The sequence below is a fragment of the Pelobates fuscus genome, chromosome 10, assembly GCF_036172605.1.
Source record: "Pelobates fuscus isolate aPelFus1 chromosome 10, aPelFus1.pri, whole genome shotgun sequence".
NCBI classification, from domain to species: domain Eukaryota; kingdom Metazoa; phylum Chordata; class Amphibia; order Anura; family Pelobatidae; genus Pelobates; species Pelobates fuscus.
The window spans coordinates 66723772-66740581 of NC_086326.1; the positions used below are offsets into that span (position 1 = coordinate 66723772).

At 41.9% G+C, this 16810-nt stretch overlaps 1 protein-coding gene across 1 annotated transcript; it reads left to right on the forward strand.

The window, feature by feature from the left end:
* Positions 1 to 1984: 1984 nt before the first annotated feature.
* LOC134574737 (interferon-induced protein with tetratricopeptide repeats 5-like) lies at positions 1985 to 13225 on the forward strand. The gene is made up of 2 exons (XM_063433833.1): positions 1985 to 2010; positions 11797 to 13225. Exons 1-2 carry the CDS (start codon positions 1985 to 1987, stop codon positions 13223 to 13225), a joined length of 1455 nt encoding a protein of 484 aa, XP_063289903.1.
* The last annotated feature ends 3585 nt before the right edge of the window (positions 13226 to 16810 follow it).

Genomic DNA, 16810 nt, shown 5'->3' on the forward strand with positions numbered 1-16810 from the left:
TGTTCGTGTGTTTCTCTAAATACCGATTGAAACTAGCGAACGGATGGCCACCCAGGAGAGGAGTGTGCTGTTGGTTAACCTCTTGGCCCCAATTAGAACATTGCGGTTAACCGCAGACACCTCTCCATTCCATCCGTACGGGTGGTCGTCGTTCGTATGCCGACCACGAGGCGACGGCCATTTTAGAACACGAAAAGAATCAGCGGTGTTCGGAGAGGATTCTATGGAATTAAAAGCAGACACTTTATCTACCGAACACCGCTGAAAACTACCGCCCGCCTTCTATTTCGTCGAGGCATACGAACACCAGTCCGTTCGGGAGTTTGCAACGTACGTATGAACTTCGCCCAGATAGCCATCCCATGGAGTCAATCGTATATCGTATATATGTAAAGAATTGTGAGAGACTTTGACTCCATGGCGATTGAACTGTATACATTGGATCTGAGCGCTATTCGGTAGAAATGTGCACTCAGATCCAGGCTATCTGGGGATACGTTACATGAAACACATACATTCGGTATTTTCACATTTATGTATTTTAATGTATTTTTATTACTGTATTTAAAATGGCGATTTACCTCTATCCCTGGAGATAATTAGGTTTCTTCCCAATTATCTCCAGGATAGAGAGGAGGGATTTATGTGTGTAAAGGGGAGTGATTATACCTAAGCCACTGCGATTGGCTACTGTCCAATATGTGTTACAGTCTTCCATCTGGTCCCCTAGGGGGTGTCCACCCGGTGGGAGACCTGTGTAAATACCGGGCAGGTAGCCCCCATTAAACAGAATCCTGTTTTACCCTCAAGACGGAGCTTGATCTCGTTTGTGGGGGGAATTATTACTTGGAAAGCGCATTTCGTTTATTTTAGCCGTGAAAGGAGTTCAGCTGATTTTATGTTCGTGAGTTACTGCATTCCCTTACACTCCGTTCGGGAGTTTGGCGGTTGGCTGTGCAAAGCCTGCATTTCTACCGAAGGGGATTATCGGCTAAACGGCGGTTTCATCTATTTAAGCGGTGAGTATCTTAACAAATACCTTACCACTTTTTTTTATAGACTGTGATACCTGAGCCCAGGGGTGGCGCTACCATAAGGCAACACAGGTGTCCACCATAAGGCGCATCAGCCCAGGGGATGCAATATTCAGGTGACCAGCAGTAGGGGAGCACACAGCACTCCTCACCTGCAAGTCACTTACTTCATATAGAGTGCTGAGCTCTAGCTCCTTTGCCAAGCACAGCATTCCATTCATGCTGCAGACTGAGGATATGAATCATGTTATAATTCTGCTCCTTGTACATTGTGGTTGGCATGGCAGCACTTTATTGATGGGGCTGGGCTGGAAGATTGGGACTCCACAGACCCGGAAGCACCAAATTGCACAGGACTGAAAAATATTTAATTGTGACTGCATGTATGTCTGTTTATGTATGTCTGTGTCTGCATGTCTCTGTATGACTCTATCTGTCACAATATGAATGTGTCTATATGTCACTATATGACTGTACATCTGTGTCTGAATGTCACTATATGCGTGTATGCCCCTGTCTGTATGTCTCTGTATGCCTGTGTCTGTATGTCATGAACCATAAATATAAGTGAAATTGCAAACAAACACTTACTTCATTAATTGCATGAACTGCATAACGATCCCATTGGTTGAACCTCATAGGCAAAAATCCAATTACGCAGTGAAAAACATGTCACAAGAGACTATTTTCCTTAAACAATAAATCAATAAAGAAAAGGGGTGTCCAAGGGCAAAACACAACTTACTTTTATGCCAAATAAAAACTTTGGGAATAAAAAGCGGCAAAGCTGCATGTACCACAAGATGCGGCTGTGAGCAACACTGGGAGCCAAGTGCCAGAGGATGCATTAGGTGGCATACAAGGGCCAAATAGCCATCAAGGCTCACCTGCAAAGGGTACAACCATCGGGACACACCCGCAAAGGGAAGCACAAAGGGCCAAACTTAAAAATGACTTTCATAATGCAGCTCATCAAGTGAGTGCACCATGATAACAGGCTGAATAAGTGAGTATTGGGAGTTTACTGTAACCTATGTGGAATACAGCAGAAGCTTGCAAAATGGGCAAAGTTCAATACAATGTAGGTTGATACAAGGAATCTGTCCAAACTGGGGCCACAGCACAAAGGGTGCAATCTGTGAAAGTCTGAAGAGCAGAGCAAGACTACAATCAAGGTCAGAGCATAAAGGGTTGTGGCTTAAGCATAATTGAAATATCAGATCCTTGTGAGAAGCCAGCGAGTTGAGAGAAGAAGGGATTACCAATAGTCTGGTCACTACATTGGAGCGAAGGTCAGAAGCCAACAAGCAGAGCAACAGATCTGATCAGGTCACTTAGAGCACTGTACTCAATAATTTAGCAATAAGGATTCCAATGATCAATACTTAATGGGACACTGTTGGCACCCAGACCACTGAAGCTCATTAAAGTGGTCTGGATGCAATGTCCCATGTCCCTTAACCCTGCAATAGTAATTATTGCAGTTATTGAGAAACTGCAATATATACTATACATGGTTAACTCTACCTCTAGTGGCTGTCCACCAGACAGCCACTAGAGGGCTTACTGGTTTGAAATTGATCCTTGGTCCATTATCTGACACTGGACTTCCTCACGCCCTGCATGATGACCTCCAGTGTCAGATTTTTACCGATAGGAAAGCATTGAATAATCCTAATGCGAGTGCGGCCATTGCCGCCCATGCGCATTAGGTCTCCCACGCCTGCTGAAGTCAGCGGTGGAGGAGCTTGGGCAGAGACTGGCCCAGCACCGAGGGACATCGGCACTGGATTCATGTAAGTGACTGAAGGGATTTTAACTCCTTCAGTGCTGCGGGAGGGGGTGCGAGGGAGGGGGGCACTGTCGAATTCTATAGTGCTAGGAAAACGGCTTTGTTTTCCTGGCACTGTAGAATCCCTTAAAATAGGCAAACTTAATCAGACAAATATTAAACAATTAAGTATTAAACACTATGACATAATTCAGCAAGAGATATTAGTCAGACTTAATCCTTGCTGAGGGGACATTCTGACATAGTATTATATTTTTCTTTATTTTAAAAAACTTTACGTCTCCACCTGTTGCTGATCTTTTATTCTATTTGAATCTATTCTGTGTAGTGATGTCCCGAACAGTTCGCCGGGAACATGCGCGATGTTCGGTCCACCCCCTATTCGTCATGGAGGTGGGAGGGTCTGGGAGGGAGGGTCTGCTGCTGATTGGCTGGAATGTGTCTGCTGACTGTGAGGTACAGGGTCAAAGTTTACTCAATGATGACGAATAGGGGGCGGACCGAACATCGCGCGTGTTAGGGACCGCGAACACGCTATGTTCGCTGGCGAACGGTTCCCGGCGAACTGTTCGGGACATCACTAATTCTGTTCTGCAGGTGTGTGCATGGTGTGTGTTTGGCGTCCTCAGGTACACCTTAATGCTGGTCTGATTTGTCCTCTCTGTCCACTAGTAGGTCAGTTTTATTTTTTGGTCGTATATTGTGTGGTTAAATATGAAAACCATAAAATTGGACTATATCTGTATATATGTCTTTTTATAAGTTTTTGTAGCTTTTTTAACGTAAAATTTAGCAGTTGATGGAATGGATGCCCTAGCTACACTTTTATTCCCTTTTGTTCGACTGTCCGTACACCTCCGTTCCTTTACCGAATCAACTCAGTGTGATCCCCTGGTTTGCATCGACCACCCCTGGCTGTTAACCACAAATTGATCATTAGTACAAGTGTTTCCCTTGTGTGGCCGCCATTTGTATAACTGAACACATTTTGTCTCCCGAAAGCAGGCAGTGGTACATGGTCATCAACAGCGAGGAACTATTTTCGGATACGCGACCCTGCGGATACCCAGGAAACTAGTGCTGCTGCCCATCCAACTTCCCAAACAGTGATGAGAATGGTGTTCAGGAGGCATGAACTATTGGACGGGTGGAGCATTTGCTCCTTAACAGCCAGGGGATGCATTCGTCAGTGTTCGTGTGAGAACCCCGAAAGATGACCGGTCGATACCTTGTTTTCTCTGGAACTGTTTTGGGGCATCACCTCGTGGCCGACCAGTCAAAATTTAATTAGAATGGCATTCCCAAACCACTGAAGGGATCTGAGCAATATTTTGACAAAGTGGGTGCTCAGATCCAAGCTATTCGGTGATGTGACTTTGATGTGGTTTCTATGTAACTAAAGTATGTTTTTTTGGGTGTTTTAGAAATATTGTATGTTTTCCTGTATCTGAGAGATAATTGGATTATAGTTTTCTCATGCAATTATCTCTCAGAAACAGAGAATCCTGGGTAGAAAAACCTCGTATTTTTCAAATGGAGACCTCATGCTAGGAGACAGTGAATAAAAGCAGTATGAGGCCAAAATAAAATCAGTTAACTCCCAGAACTATGTGTCGTCTAGTAGCTGGGGGGGGAAGAGTTTTGGATTACTACAGTCTTTCTTTCAGCTTCGAGGAAGGAATAGTGGAGATGCCTATGCTAGGTATTGGAGCTCTGCTACAATTCATAATGTATTTAAATTTTAGTTTGCATGTGGAGTAAAATGAAAAGTCGCTAATGAAGGGTTAATCAGAAGGAAATATGCTGTGTGCACTAAATTGAGTTTAGAGTTTTAGATTGGAATGTACATATCCAATCTATCCAGCAATAACGCATCCCATAAATGTTATCTCATAGATAATTGTAGGTGCGTCAATATTTTTTTTTTCCTTTAAAAGCACTGGATCACTATCAAGACATCATCACTACAGCACTGGAAATCGAGACACTAGCAACATATCACCATGAGGTAATACAGAAAATGCTTTGGGAGACTGTGTAATTTAGGGTCTGTTACTAGTTTCTTGACGCTGCAAATTAAACGTCCATTACATTATAAAAATAGCTGTTATCTACCCAATATGATTGATTGATTTTATTTAAATTTGTGCTTTACCTATACCCCTTCTACTATCTATATTCTTTTGGAAGGTCAGTGTATGTCAGTGCACTTTTATGCTAATATATTTTATAACAGAATACCATTCAGTTTACAGACTAATGTTATTTTTAGAGATTTAATATAAGAGACGCTCAATCCATGTTGATGCTAAGTTTTGACACATTGTTAATATTGCATAATTTGCAGAATGTTACACCATATGTCTGCCTCCTTGGCAAAGCCACCATTTGAATTCTACTATTTAGAATTCCTTAATAGTGAAGGCCATGGAAAGACAACCTTCAGCACTCCAGATGTTGTGGACTACATCTCCCCTGCTGCTTTGTCAGCATTATGGCCGTAAGGGCATAATGGGAGATGTAGTCCTACAAATTATGGAGTGCCAAAGGTTGCTTACACCTGGTGTTGGTAAAAAGCTTTCCCACTGTCACAGCACTGTCTGAGCTGAACTGCTACAGTCTATGGAAGTCTTTTTCTACAGAGTAGCTACAAAGGCTAGATTATAGTGCAGCATTCTGTAAAATTATATCCACTTATAAGAATAAATCACTAATAGGTTGGTCAGTGTGGGTAGTACCAGCCCTACCCTGGGCTTGAACCCTATTAATACAAATAGATAAAAAGAGGCAAAATAAATCTGGTAATGAATATTAAAGGAACACTATAGGGTCAGGAACACAAACGTATTCCTGACCCTATAGTGTTAAAACCACCATCTAGCCCCCTGGCCCCTTTGCCTCCCTAAATATAGTAAAATCTTACTTGTATTCAGGTCTGAAGTTGCTGCCTCTGCCTGTGAACTTCCTCTGGCCTCTGACCATCATCAGTGGTGGTCTGAGCCAATCATGATGCTTCCCCATAGGATTGGCTGAGACTGTCAAGGGGGCAGATCAGGGCCAGAGCCAACACAAGTCAAACACAGCTCTGGCCAATCAGCATCTCCTCATCGAAATTAATTGAATCAATGTATTTCTATGAGGAAAGTTCAGTGTCTGCATGCAGAGGGTAGAGATATTGATATATTGTGATGCACACTAGGCAAAACTGAGATAGGAAGCAGCTCTAGCAGCCATCTAAGGAATGGCCAGTGGAGTTATCACTAGGATGTAATATAAACACTGCATTTTCTCTGAAAAGACACTGCTTACAGCAAAAAGCCTGAAGGTAATGATTCTACTCACCAGAACAAATTCAATAAGCTGTAGTTGTTCTGGTGACTATAGTGTCTCTTTAAGACACAGGTCTAATGATCTATGTTAATAAACACAATGAAGTCTAGGATACTGGGTAAATGGATACAAATTAACAGTAACAGTGAAAAGGTATACAAAGTATCCAATGGCTCTAAATGCTTTATTAAAATGTGCCAAAGAGATCACTGATAATATCAATATACAGCTACGGTCAACAAAACAGAAAGGTTGGCAAGGAGAATAGTTTCTATATAACACTGATTATAACTGAGAGAACAAAGTATTATCTACTACTAAAGCAGTTAAAGGGGAATTGAATAACCAGTTACCTAAAGAGGATGACTGTCTAAAGTAATAAAAGTAGCAGAGGGTGTAAAATAGCTAAAGGTATAGGCTTAAAGAACAAGGGAAGCCTAATCTAACCATGAAGATGTATCAGAGAAGGTTGTAACTCCTGAACTCTGAGGATTACCAGGGATTAGAAATCGGAAATGACAAAAGGACAGGCTCAACAAACTTACAAAAAAAATAAATTTTAAGCTGAAGGAAAAATAGCAGTTCAATTAGATTACTAAGATGCAGCCAACCTTCTAAACATATAATTGCTGCTGGCTAATCCTAAAAAAAAAAAAATCAGACAAGCAGTATTTCCTGCAGCACATTGCAATCCCTTAATAATCAACAAGCCAAAGATGAAGGGCTGCAAATGCAGTCAGGTGTATCTGTAGCCTAAGTTACCTCAGCTGTCTAAGGCAGACAGACCGCCTACACATCCCCTACCTATTCCTCCAAAAGAAGGCAACTAACTGCTTTAGCATCTCAGCCGCTCCACTTAATTATAACCCAGGCAAATTTCAAACCTGACAAGCTCACTGACACACACACATGCTAACTGACACACACATGCTCACTACAAACTCACTGACACACATATACAAATGTGCACTTACAGGCAAGTTCACTGACACACACACACACACACACATACAAGCTCACTCACTATCAGACACACACTCCCACTCCCACACACTCACTGTCATGGAAACCTACCTGTCACAGAAGGCTGTGGGAGACTGGGAGCACTGGATGGCGAAGTCTTCATGTTCTCTGCTCTTCCTTCCGTTGAGGTCAGCAGCGTGAGTATGTGCGTAGCTCATGTGGGGGAAGGATTGCATGCTGGAGGTGGGGCCTGAGTGTGGGAGTTGAGCATAGAGGCACCGAATTGCTGGGGATTCTGAAGGTAGCCTCACAGTGCTCACTCCGGTCCCCTGGCACCCTACATGCGGGCCCCAGCACCTCCCTGCAGCCTCCAGTACCTCCCTCTCCTTCTTTTAATTATTTAAAAGGCAGATTAGATATCCTGGTGTCTGTGGTAAGGAAGAAAGTTGAAAAATCCAAGGTGTACCAAGTACCCCCCTTTACTGCAGACGCCCATGGATCCTATACAAATTAATACAGATTTTAAAGGAAATTTTGGGATTTTGGGGGAAAAAAGTGGTAAGTGGAGTACCTCAGAGTTCTTTCTTTGTTCTGTGTATTAATGTTTTTGAAATGGATATCAAAAGTCATATGTCATTGTTTGCAGATGACACAAAACTTGGCAAGGTACAGTCTGAGCAGGATATTGCTTCTCTAAAGTGGAATTTGGATAAATAAGGGTAACAAGGGCAGGCAAGGGCAGATGAGACTCAACATAGATAAAATGAAAGTTATGCATTTTGTGAGGAACACACAAAATTGTGTTCTTGACTTAGACAGAAGGTAAATGAACAGGACTTTTGGAATGATCATAGGAAAGAGACTAGACAACAAGACACAGTATCATTCAGCAATAATTCACGTGATGAAAATATCAATGATGAGATTCCATATTGAATGTGTAGCAAAACCATCTGTAAAAAAAAGCGCAGAGGTGAGCTACAAAATTAATACAAAAATAAATAAAACATTTAAGAATTGAAGAGGAATTGACAAAATGACTAAAGACAAGGAAAATGCATTTATTTACTGTAGACAATAAAGAAAATTAAACTCCTACATAACTGGTAATTTTCTTTTCCTCACTATTTATCATGGCAGCATCACTTATGGGTTGGCTCTGCCTCAGTCAAATGAGGACAGGAAATAACTAATCAACAGGCGACTGAATATATAAAGAGTAACCTTCTTCCTTCACATGAGTCGAGTATTAACGCTAAATTCAGGGTGGGAATTTTGATGCAGCCTTGATAAATAGCCAGGAAACTTACCAAGTATGTATGAGTCTAATTGTCCTTATTCCTGGCTAATCATGGCAGCATCACTTATGGGTAATACCCAAGCTCAAACAAATGGGAGAGAAAACCCAACTTCTTTAACCCCTTAAGGACACATCACATGTGTGACATGTCATGATTCCCTTTTAATCCAGAAGTGTGGTCCTTAAGGGGTTAAGGAAGACAAGACATTAGATAGGTGCAAAAGAAACCCATTTTTTTATTGTGCTTAGAAACAGAGGCAAGGACTCCCTTCCCAATGGAAGTTGATGAAGAGGAGCTCAGGTCTAGCTTGTAATGATTGATAAAGGTAGAAGGAGGTTACCAGATTTCTGCCTTGCAGATGTCATCTGGAGGAATCTTTGCCCAATTAGCCCAAGATGTAGCCATGGATATGGTTGAATGAGCCTTAATCTTTTCTGGAGGAGGCAGCTTGTTCTCTTGGTATGCATTTGAAATTACTCCAGCAATTCAGCGTCTTATTGTGTGAGTGGAAGCAACTTCTACTTTGCAAACACCTAAATGTTTGAATTATGAAGTGGTAGAGATGTATTTAATGATGCATTCTTTCACATCCACATTGTGCAGTTTAATGTCTTCTGGAGAGGAGGGAGATGGACATAAAGCTGTGCACCACTTCTTGATGAAGGGGAAATTTTAAAACAACCTTCAGAAGAAAATCTTCTCTTGGTCTTAGAACTATTCTGTCATGGAAGAAAAGAGTGTGGGAAGTGTTGCTGGAAAAGACTGACATTCGTTTTGCTGTTGGAAATAGGCTACCAAGAACATTGTGTTGTAAGTGAAATATTGGATAGAAATCTCAGAAAGGAAGCAAATGGAAGTAAGATGAAGGAGTCTAACCCCAGAGCAAGGTTTCATTGAGGAGACATATTTCTTACTGGTGGATATATTCACTATGTAGCTTTGAAGAACCTAGAAATGTCCAGGCCTGCCTGCAGAAATTCCAAGATATGGAGGTGAGAAGGATGCTGGAAGTCAATTGAATTTTCTTCTGCCCAGATTATAAACGCATTCCAAACCTAGTAATAGCAGGATGGGGTAGAAGGTTTCCTTGCCTCGAGAAGGGTGTTTATTACCGGCTCCAATAGCCTCTGGTTCAAGAGGGATTCCTCTTTTCGAAAGCTATGCTCCAAGTTCCACCTGGAAGGTTTGGTTGGGTTGCTGGCCTCTGAAACAGGAGGTCTGATGATTCAGGTAGTCTCCAGGGAGGAGCTTGAGATATTCTTGGCCAGATGGATATACAGGAATTTAATAACAATTATCCCTGCTGCCTCTAAGGGTTATTGATGAGGCATACTTTTATTTATTTATAAAATATTTTACCAGGAAGGATACATTGAGATTCCTCTTCTTTTCAAGTATGTCATGGGTCCAAAAAACATTGCATTGATACAAAAGGGTACAATAAAATACAAAAACAATATTAATACACAATATATACAAAATTTAACATAGAACAAGTAAGAAATATATAATCAACCATGACAGGTGCATTCTGTTTTGAGTTATGTAGAGAGGGATCTCTTAAAGGATTTTAGGCCTGGGGAAGATTTGAAATTTGAATTTGATCAGGTCCAGACTTGTTTTTCATTTTTAAATTACTGAGATGTTTCTTAATGACACTAATAGGTACAGGTCTAAAATTGAACTTGTCTATATTGGGTCTTTTCAAATTTAGTGGGACCTGATCCACATTTTTAGTTTCGTGATGAGTGTCATTTATTAGCTTGGCAATCAGGGTGGTGGAGCATCTGACAAAATATGAAGGCTAATATGAAGGCTACTTTAGAGCCAGTACTCTGCAAATATGTCAGATGATTTGAAGCCATTTAGTTCTTAATAGTGGATTCAAAATGCTAATGTAAGCTGATTAGTGGATCCTTCAGGTACAGATAGGCTGACCTGTGTCTGGGAGACCCATGGTACACATGGGAAGGTGGCCAAAAAAATAATAAGTTTAGGAAGGCAAAATGTCCTGCCTTCCGGATGAGGACAAGAAAAAAGACTTGTGTGTGAAGGGAGGAGGGACCATGTATACGTTCAGTTGCCTTTTGATTGGTTATTTCCTGTCTTGATGTGACTGAGGCAGGACTAACCCATAAGTGATGCTACATGATTAGCCAGGAAATTCTTCTGAGAAAGATTTGATTGCACTATATAAATAAACACAGGGCAAGCACAGACCACTTTCTACTAGCCCGTTCATCATCAAGACTGTGTTAAGGAAAATAGATTAAGACATGAGCAAAGGACATGTCTGGAGAAAGGTTGGAGTAAGGTTTTTTGTTTTTTTTGGAGTAAGGACAAAACAAAATGTGGAATTCTCCTCCTAAAGAACATGATTTTGTAGGAAAAATGAATATTTAAGCAGGTAATATGAGAGGCAACAGCTTCTTAATCCTAGGAGAAATCTGATTTATCATTTTGGAGTTAAGAAGCATTTTTGCTATATTGTGACACAACTAGAAATTGATTCAAACAGGGGTTTCCATAGTCTTTTGGAACACATGTGTGAATGTTGAGCTTGATGCATCTTTTTCAACTAAAAATTACCATGTAATTATGGAGTTTTCTAATTATAAAAAAGTATATGCAGTGCCAATGTATCTAAATCTATCCAGGGTAAGAGCAAGACTGTTTTGCGTCCTAGATAAGACCAGCTACTTGCACCCTCCAAACAAAAATCGACAACTTAGTGTGTCTTTTTTGCCCCAGCCCCTCTGTGTGTCTCTTTCTCCCCTAGCCCTTCTGTGCCTCTTTCTCACCCACCAACCCCTGTGTGCCTCTTTCTCCCCTTACTAGCCTCTGTGCCAGCTATTCTCTCTCCTCCTGTGTAGTGTTGCCAAGCTGCCGACCGTGGTAGAAGAGCTTCTGATTCCTTTACCTGGTCTGACAGGAAGCAGTTCGAAGATCTTTGCACACACTTCCTGTCAGACCAGGTAGAGGGAAACAAGCTCCTCTACCGCGGGTGGGCCAGTCGACATGCTGTGACCGGCAGTAGGGGGAGTGCTGTGCTGTATGTTCTGTGTTGTGCACTCCCCTCCTGCTGGTCACCCAGAGACTGCTAGGCAGTCAGCTGCCTAGACAGCTGCCTAATTCAACTAGTGGTCCTGCCATCCTTAAATATATCTACATTGGGAGTGATTTGCTCAATATTTGTCTCATGTTTATTTTTTTTTATCTAACAACCTGTTTTGTTTTGTTTTTAACCTTGTGAACACACCAAATGTTCAATGCAAAATGAGAAAGTCTAAAAACTGTACAAAGTCCTAGGACTTAGTTTACTACATACTACTTTGTTATAGTTGCTGAAACTTTCATTTTATGTTTTCTTTACTAGTGAGAGCACATTAAAATCTCAACTGATTAAACTAAGATGCCATTTTACTTGGGATCTGCATGAGAAAGAAGGAGACATTATTTCAATGGAGGAAAAAGTGAGTGGCCAGCAAGAATATTTGGTTACCGAGTATAAATATATGGTGTACAATCTGATGGCATATTTAAAACATATGCAAGGTCATTCTGATGATGCCATTGCCAATCTAGAAGAAGCTGAGAAGATTTGTCTGTCTAATTCAACTCAAACAAGTGCTAACCTTCTGGTCATTTATGGTAACTGTGCATGGGTATATTACAAATTAAACCAGTCTGAAAAGTCTCAGCACTATATTGACAAAGTGAATAAAATTTACACAGAACTACAGCTCTCAACAGACCCGGAGTTTAGTATTCCTGAAATATACGGTGAACAGGGATGGTCGTTTTTGCAGTACGGTGAACAATATTATGAGAAAGCCAAAGAGTGTTTTGAAAAAGCACTTGAAGAAGCCCCTGATGATCCTGAATGGAACTCTGGCTATGCCACTGCGGTTTATCGATTTGCATCTTTACCAAATGTAAACTACGATCAAGATTTATTACAGCCATTGGAACGAGCAATAGAACTAAACCCAAAGGATACTGTACTTAAGGCACTTCTTGGTTTGACGTTACAGGACCTGAACAGACAAGACGAAGGACTAAAATATATTGAAGAGGCTATAGATGAAAAGCCGGATTTTCCATATTTACTTCGCTATGTTGCAAAATTTTATAGAAGAGCAGGGATGATTGATGAAGCTCTCAATATTCTATCAAGAGCATTGAATTTACTTCCTACGTCTGCATTTCTTCATCATCAGATAGGCCTATGTCACAGGCATATAATTATAGCAAATAGAAATGAAAAATCTAATTGTCAATATAGAAAATTGTCTGAAAAATACTTAAATGAACATATTCAGAAAGCCATATTTCACTTTGAATTGACTTTGGAATATGAAAAATCATTTCATTATGCTTACATAGATTTGGCAAATGTATATAGAGAAGCAAAGCAAAATAAGAAAGCAGAGGAAACATTCAAAAAGGTACTGGCGTTTGAAAATCTTATAGGAGAAGATAAACAGCAAATTCTTTTCCAGTATGGTCGTTTTGCAGAATATTCTAAGAAATCTGAATGGGAAGCTATGGAACATTACAAGGAAGCACTCCTGATACCCTGCTCTTGGATGAATAGCGAGAAATGTGAAAGGGATTTGCAAAGGTTAGCAATGAGAAAGATTAGGAGAGACCCAAGTGAAGCAACTGGTTATGGCTTACTTGGACTAGTGTATAAAGTGCAAGGAAACATCACCAAGGCAGCTGAATATTATGAAAAAGCCCTAAAGCACGACCCTTCCAATGATGAATATACCAGGGCTCTGTGTGAATTAGCAATTTTGTAAAAGGTCCAATCATAAACTGAGTTAGTGCACTAAAGAGTCTGTGAATATTTTAGATATTCATTGTTGACTCCTCTACATCTTGTTTCATCAGGACAACCATTTGGGAACTTTCTGCATTATCTGTAATATCAACAACATTCCATTTTTTTTCACACAGAGCCTGGTCACTGCTCTCTCTAAAGTGAGTTCCCTTGAGCACTGGGAACATTTTAACTTTTTCTTACTTTTTATCTTTTTCTTACTATTTTTCTTAGCAATTGAAATGTAACTTTTCTTTAATGACTGCCATTAAATGTTCACTTTTCACTTAAAAAGTTCACTACATTTAATCACTTTTTTTTTTTTAAATAATGCCTATTCAGTTTTTGAGAAAATGCCTCTTTTTTTATTAGCAGCCATGTTGGCTCAGATTCTACTGATGTGGGATTATTAAAAATCTTTATTGTACTTGTATTGAATTATTGTACTAACTCCATTTTAACTCTATACTGTGATGATCCTCCATGTTGTCCTCCTAACCTGACTTCTTCAATCCTCCATTTTGTCCTCCTAACCTGACTTCTTCAATCCTCCATTTTGTCCTCATGACTTAACTTGTTCATTTTAAAACTACCTTACGTGACTGAACTTCTCAACCCAATTAGTATAGTAGACAAAGACTGTATTTCCTGCAAGGACAAGCACCAGGAGGTGCTGGCTACTCCTTAAAACTTGTAAGATAGTATAGTTTGAAGGCCACGAGAACACAGTAGTAATGAAATGTTCTATTCATAAGAGACCTTGCACCTGGACATGAGGCCTGATATCACTGACCGTGTAAAATGACGCTCAAGACCCCCCTTATCCCCACCCGTGTCCAGAACAATCCCACCTTCGGTGGGTGGGCACGGGACTAACTTCTTAATTTTTGAACCAATAGGTAAGACACTAACCCCGACACTTAACAATTAATCCAATTGATGATGTTTATTTGCTGATATTCTTATAATCAATGATGACGCAAAATGCCTCTTAAAAGGGCCTGCGCGCCCGCTTTTTCTTCACTTGCCAATAAACTTTCTCGAAGTTATTTTAACCTGAACCTTGTGTGTCAGACTTAATTACTTCAGCGTATATACGCAATTCAATTTTATTGATTTGGACAGGAACAGATAGACATTTAAACATTTTGGTTTACTTTTAAAAAGTACCATAACAACTTGGCGCCCAACGTGGGGCATCGGGCTATGTCCGGCCGGTGAGCCGTCCTAAGGAAGACAAGGGTGGACGGAGGAATCCGGGGGGAAGGAAAGGAGATTGATCACCTCCAGGTACACGGTAGAGACTTCTGCAGAGCCACCGGTATGTTCCGGCCCCTTTGATTGACCCGTCCACGTGTCTGTGACTGCTTCCCGGGAGGACATCAAAGACAGGTAATATCTTGCCCGGTGTCTCGTTACTCACTTGTTTACCTGCATTTTAGTCTATCTGTTGCCTGGGTGTGTTTGAATTGTTTGCCTGTTTCCCCTTTTTGGGATAAAGGGGGGTGGACCTGCGGATGCGTTCCTGGGGGTCTTCTGTGTGTCTGTCTATCTGTTTGTATTTTACCCCTTTTGGGATAAAGGGGGGTGGACCTGCGGATACGTTCCTGGGGGTCTTCTGTTGCCTGTTTTACTCCTTTTAGGAACCACGGTGCTGTGGTTGTAAGGAAAAAGGGGGGTTGACCCGCGGATGCGTTCCTGGGGGTCTTCTTTGCCTGTTTACCTCTTTTAGGAGCCTCGTGGCTGTGGCTGTAAGGAAAAAGAGGATTGTTGGAACTGTGGATTTTGTGTAGACTCCTAATTTCCTGTGATCCTTCTTGTGTCACTTTGAGAGCCTAGCTAGCTTCCTTGTGCACGTGGTAACCCGCAGCTTCAAGTGTGGAGGCTGAGGGAATTCCAATTTTCTTTTGGTAACCACAACCCCGAGCGCTGGGGCTGGTGGAATTCCAGTTTTCTGTTTATTTGTGGTAGGGGACTTAGTCTTGTGGCAGGGGACTCTGTTTCCTGGGGGGATTCAAGTAGGCATTGCTTGTTTTCCGCATCACGGGGTAGTGAGACTTATAAAGTGGGTTTTATAGGGGCACTACGGGAGTGAGGATAGAGGTGGCCACATTCTTGTGGACTGCTGTGTAGAGGGAGGCTGACGGAATTCGGACCGGTGTTAGTTGTTTTCCGTGGCCGCTGGTAGTGAGACTTATGAAAGTCGTTCTCCGAGCGGGGGCACTACGAGGTTGAGGGAGGTGACTTTGGAGTAAGCACACGAGTAAAGGAAAGGGATTATTGTTGATTTCATATGCATGCACTGTATTTCAATTGTATTGTTGTCTTGTTTGTCTAATTAGGAGTCTCATGAACTCCTGTGTCTGTCTCTAAGGATTTTCCTTGTCTTTCATCTTTTCTACACTTCCTATATTATTATACTATCCACTCCTATTTCTCTTAAAAGAGAAGTGATTGGTCACACACTTCTCACCTCGCTCCAATCCGTGTCTACCACCCCGGGTAGGCGGATTCAGTGACTAGTCTACGTTTTGGGAAGACGCACCTGAGAAAGTCCCACGGTTCTCGGGTGGCAGTCGAGCATTGTAGACGTTCTTGTTCAGTTTTCCTTCTCTCTCCCTGTATCTAGGACGCTGGTATAGGGGGAAAGGGATTATGGGGCAGGATTTAAGCAAGCCCAGTAAGGGCTGGTTAGCATGTGATTTGGTAGAAAACAGAGAGGGTGAGGAGATGGTTAAAGGTGTTGAAAAGATTGCAAAAGTATGTAAAATTACTGTACCAACGGGTGGAAGATTGCAACCAGAAAGTTGGCGCAAGTTACTGGCAGAAATGAAAGGCAAGCTTACAGATAATGGTTTATTAAAGACTGCTGAAGCATGGTACAGAGTAGCGAAGGCTATTCAGCTAGAAGGTTGGGTTGAGGAAGAAATAAATCACAAAGGTGTGAAATTGTTTGTGTATCATAATAATTGTGTTACTGGGGTTTACCCTCAGCCAGCGCCCCAAAGTGGCGCCCAGGGGATGTCTATCCCCAAGGTTCAGTCAGCAATAGGTGATAGCCAGCTGACTATGTTCCCCACTCCCAATCCTCCTAACACCCATCCCGTCACCTCCCCTGTCTGCCCGGTCCTGAATTCTGATGGATCTTTCTTTTCCCCTTCCCCGTCTCTAACATTCCCATCATCCTCATCCATCCCTACGCTACCTGCAGTACCTCCTCCTAACATCTCATCTGCCATTCCTTCCCTACATTCTCTCTCCGTTACTGATCCCCTCCCCTCTTCATCCGCCCAGCTAACCACCTTCTCCACCCTTGCTCCGGCTCCTCCCTCTACACCCACCTCTACCAATCCCTCTCCGTCCCCTCCCATCTCCACCCCAGTCCAATACCCCACCTCCTTCCCCTCCCCAGCCTGGCCCTACCCCTTCCCATATCCCATGGCCCTGCCCTATCCCAGGTATCCACTACCCCTTCCCCAAGCCACTCCCCAGGTTCCGGCCATGCCCAGTCCGGCACAGTCTGCCCCGGATGTGCCCACATCCAACATGGCCGCCACTTCTTCCC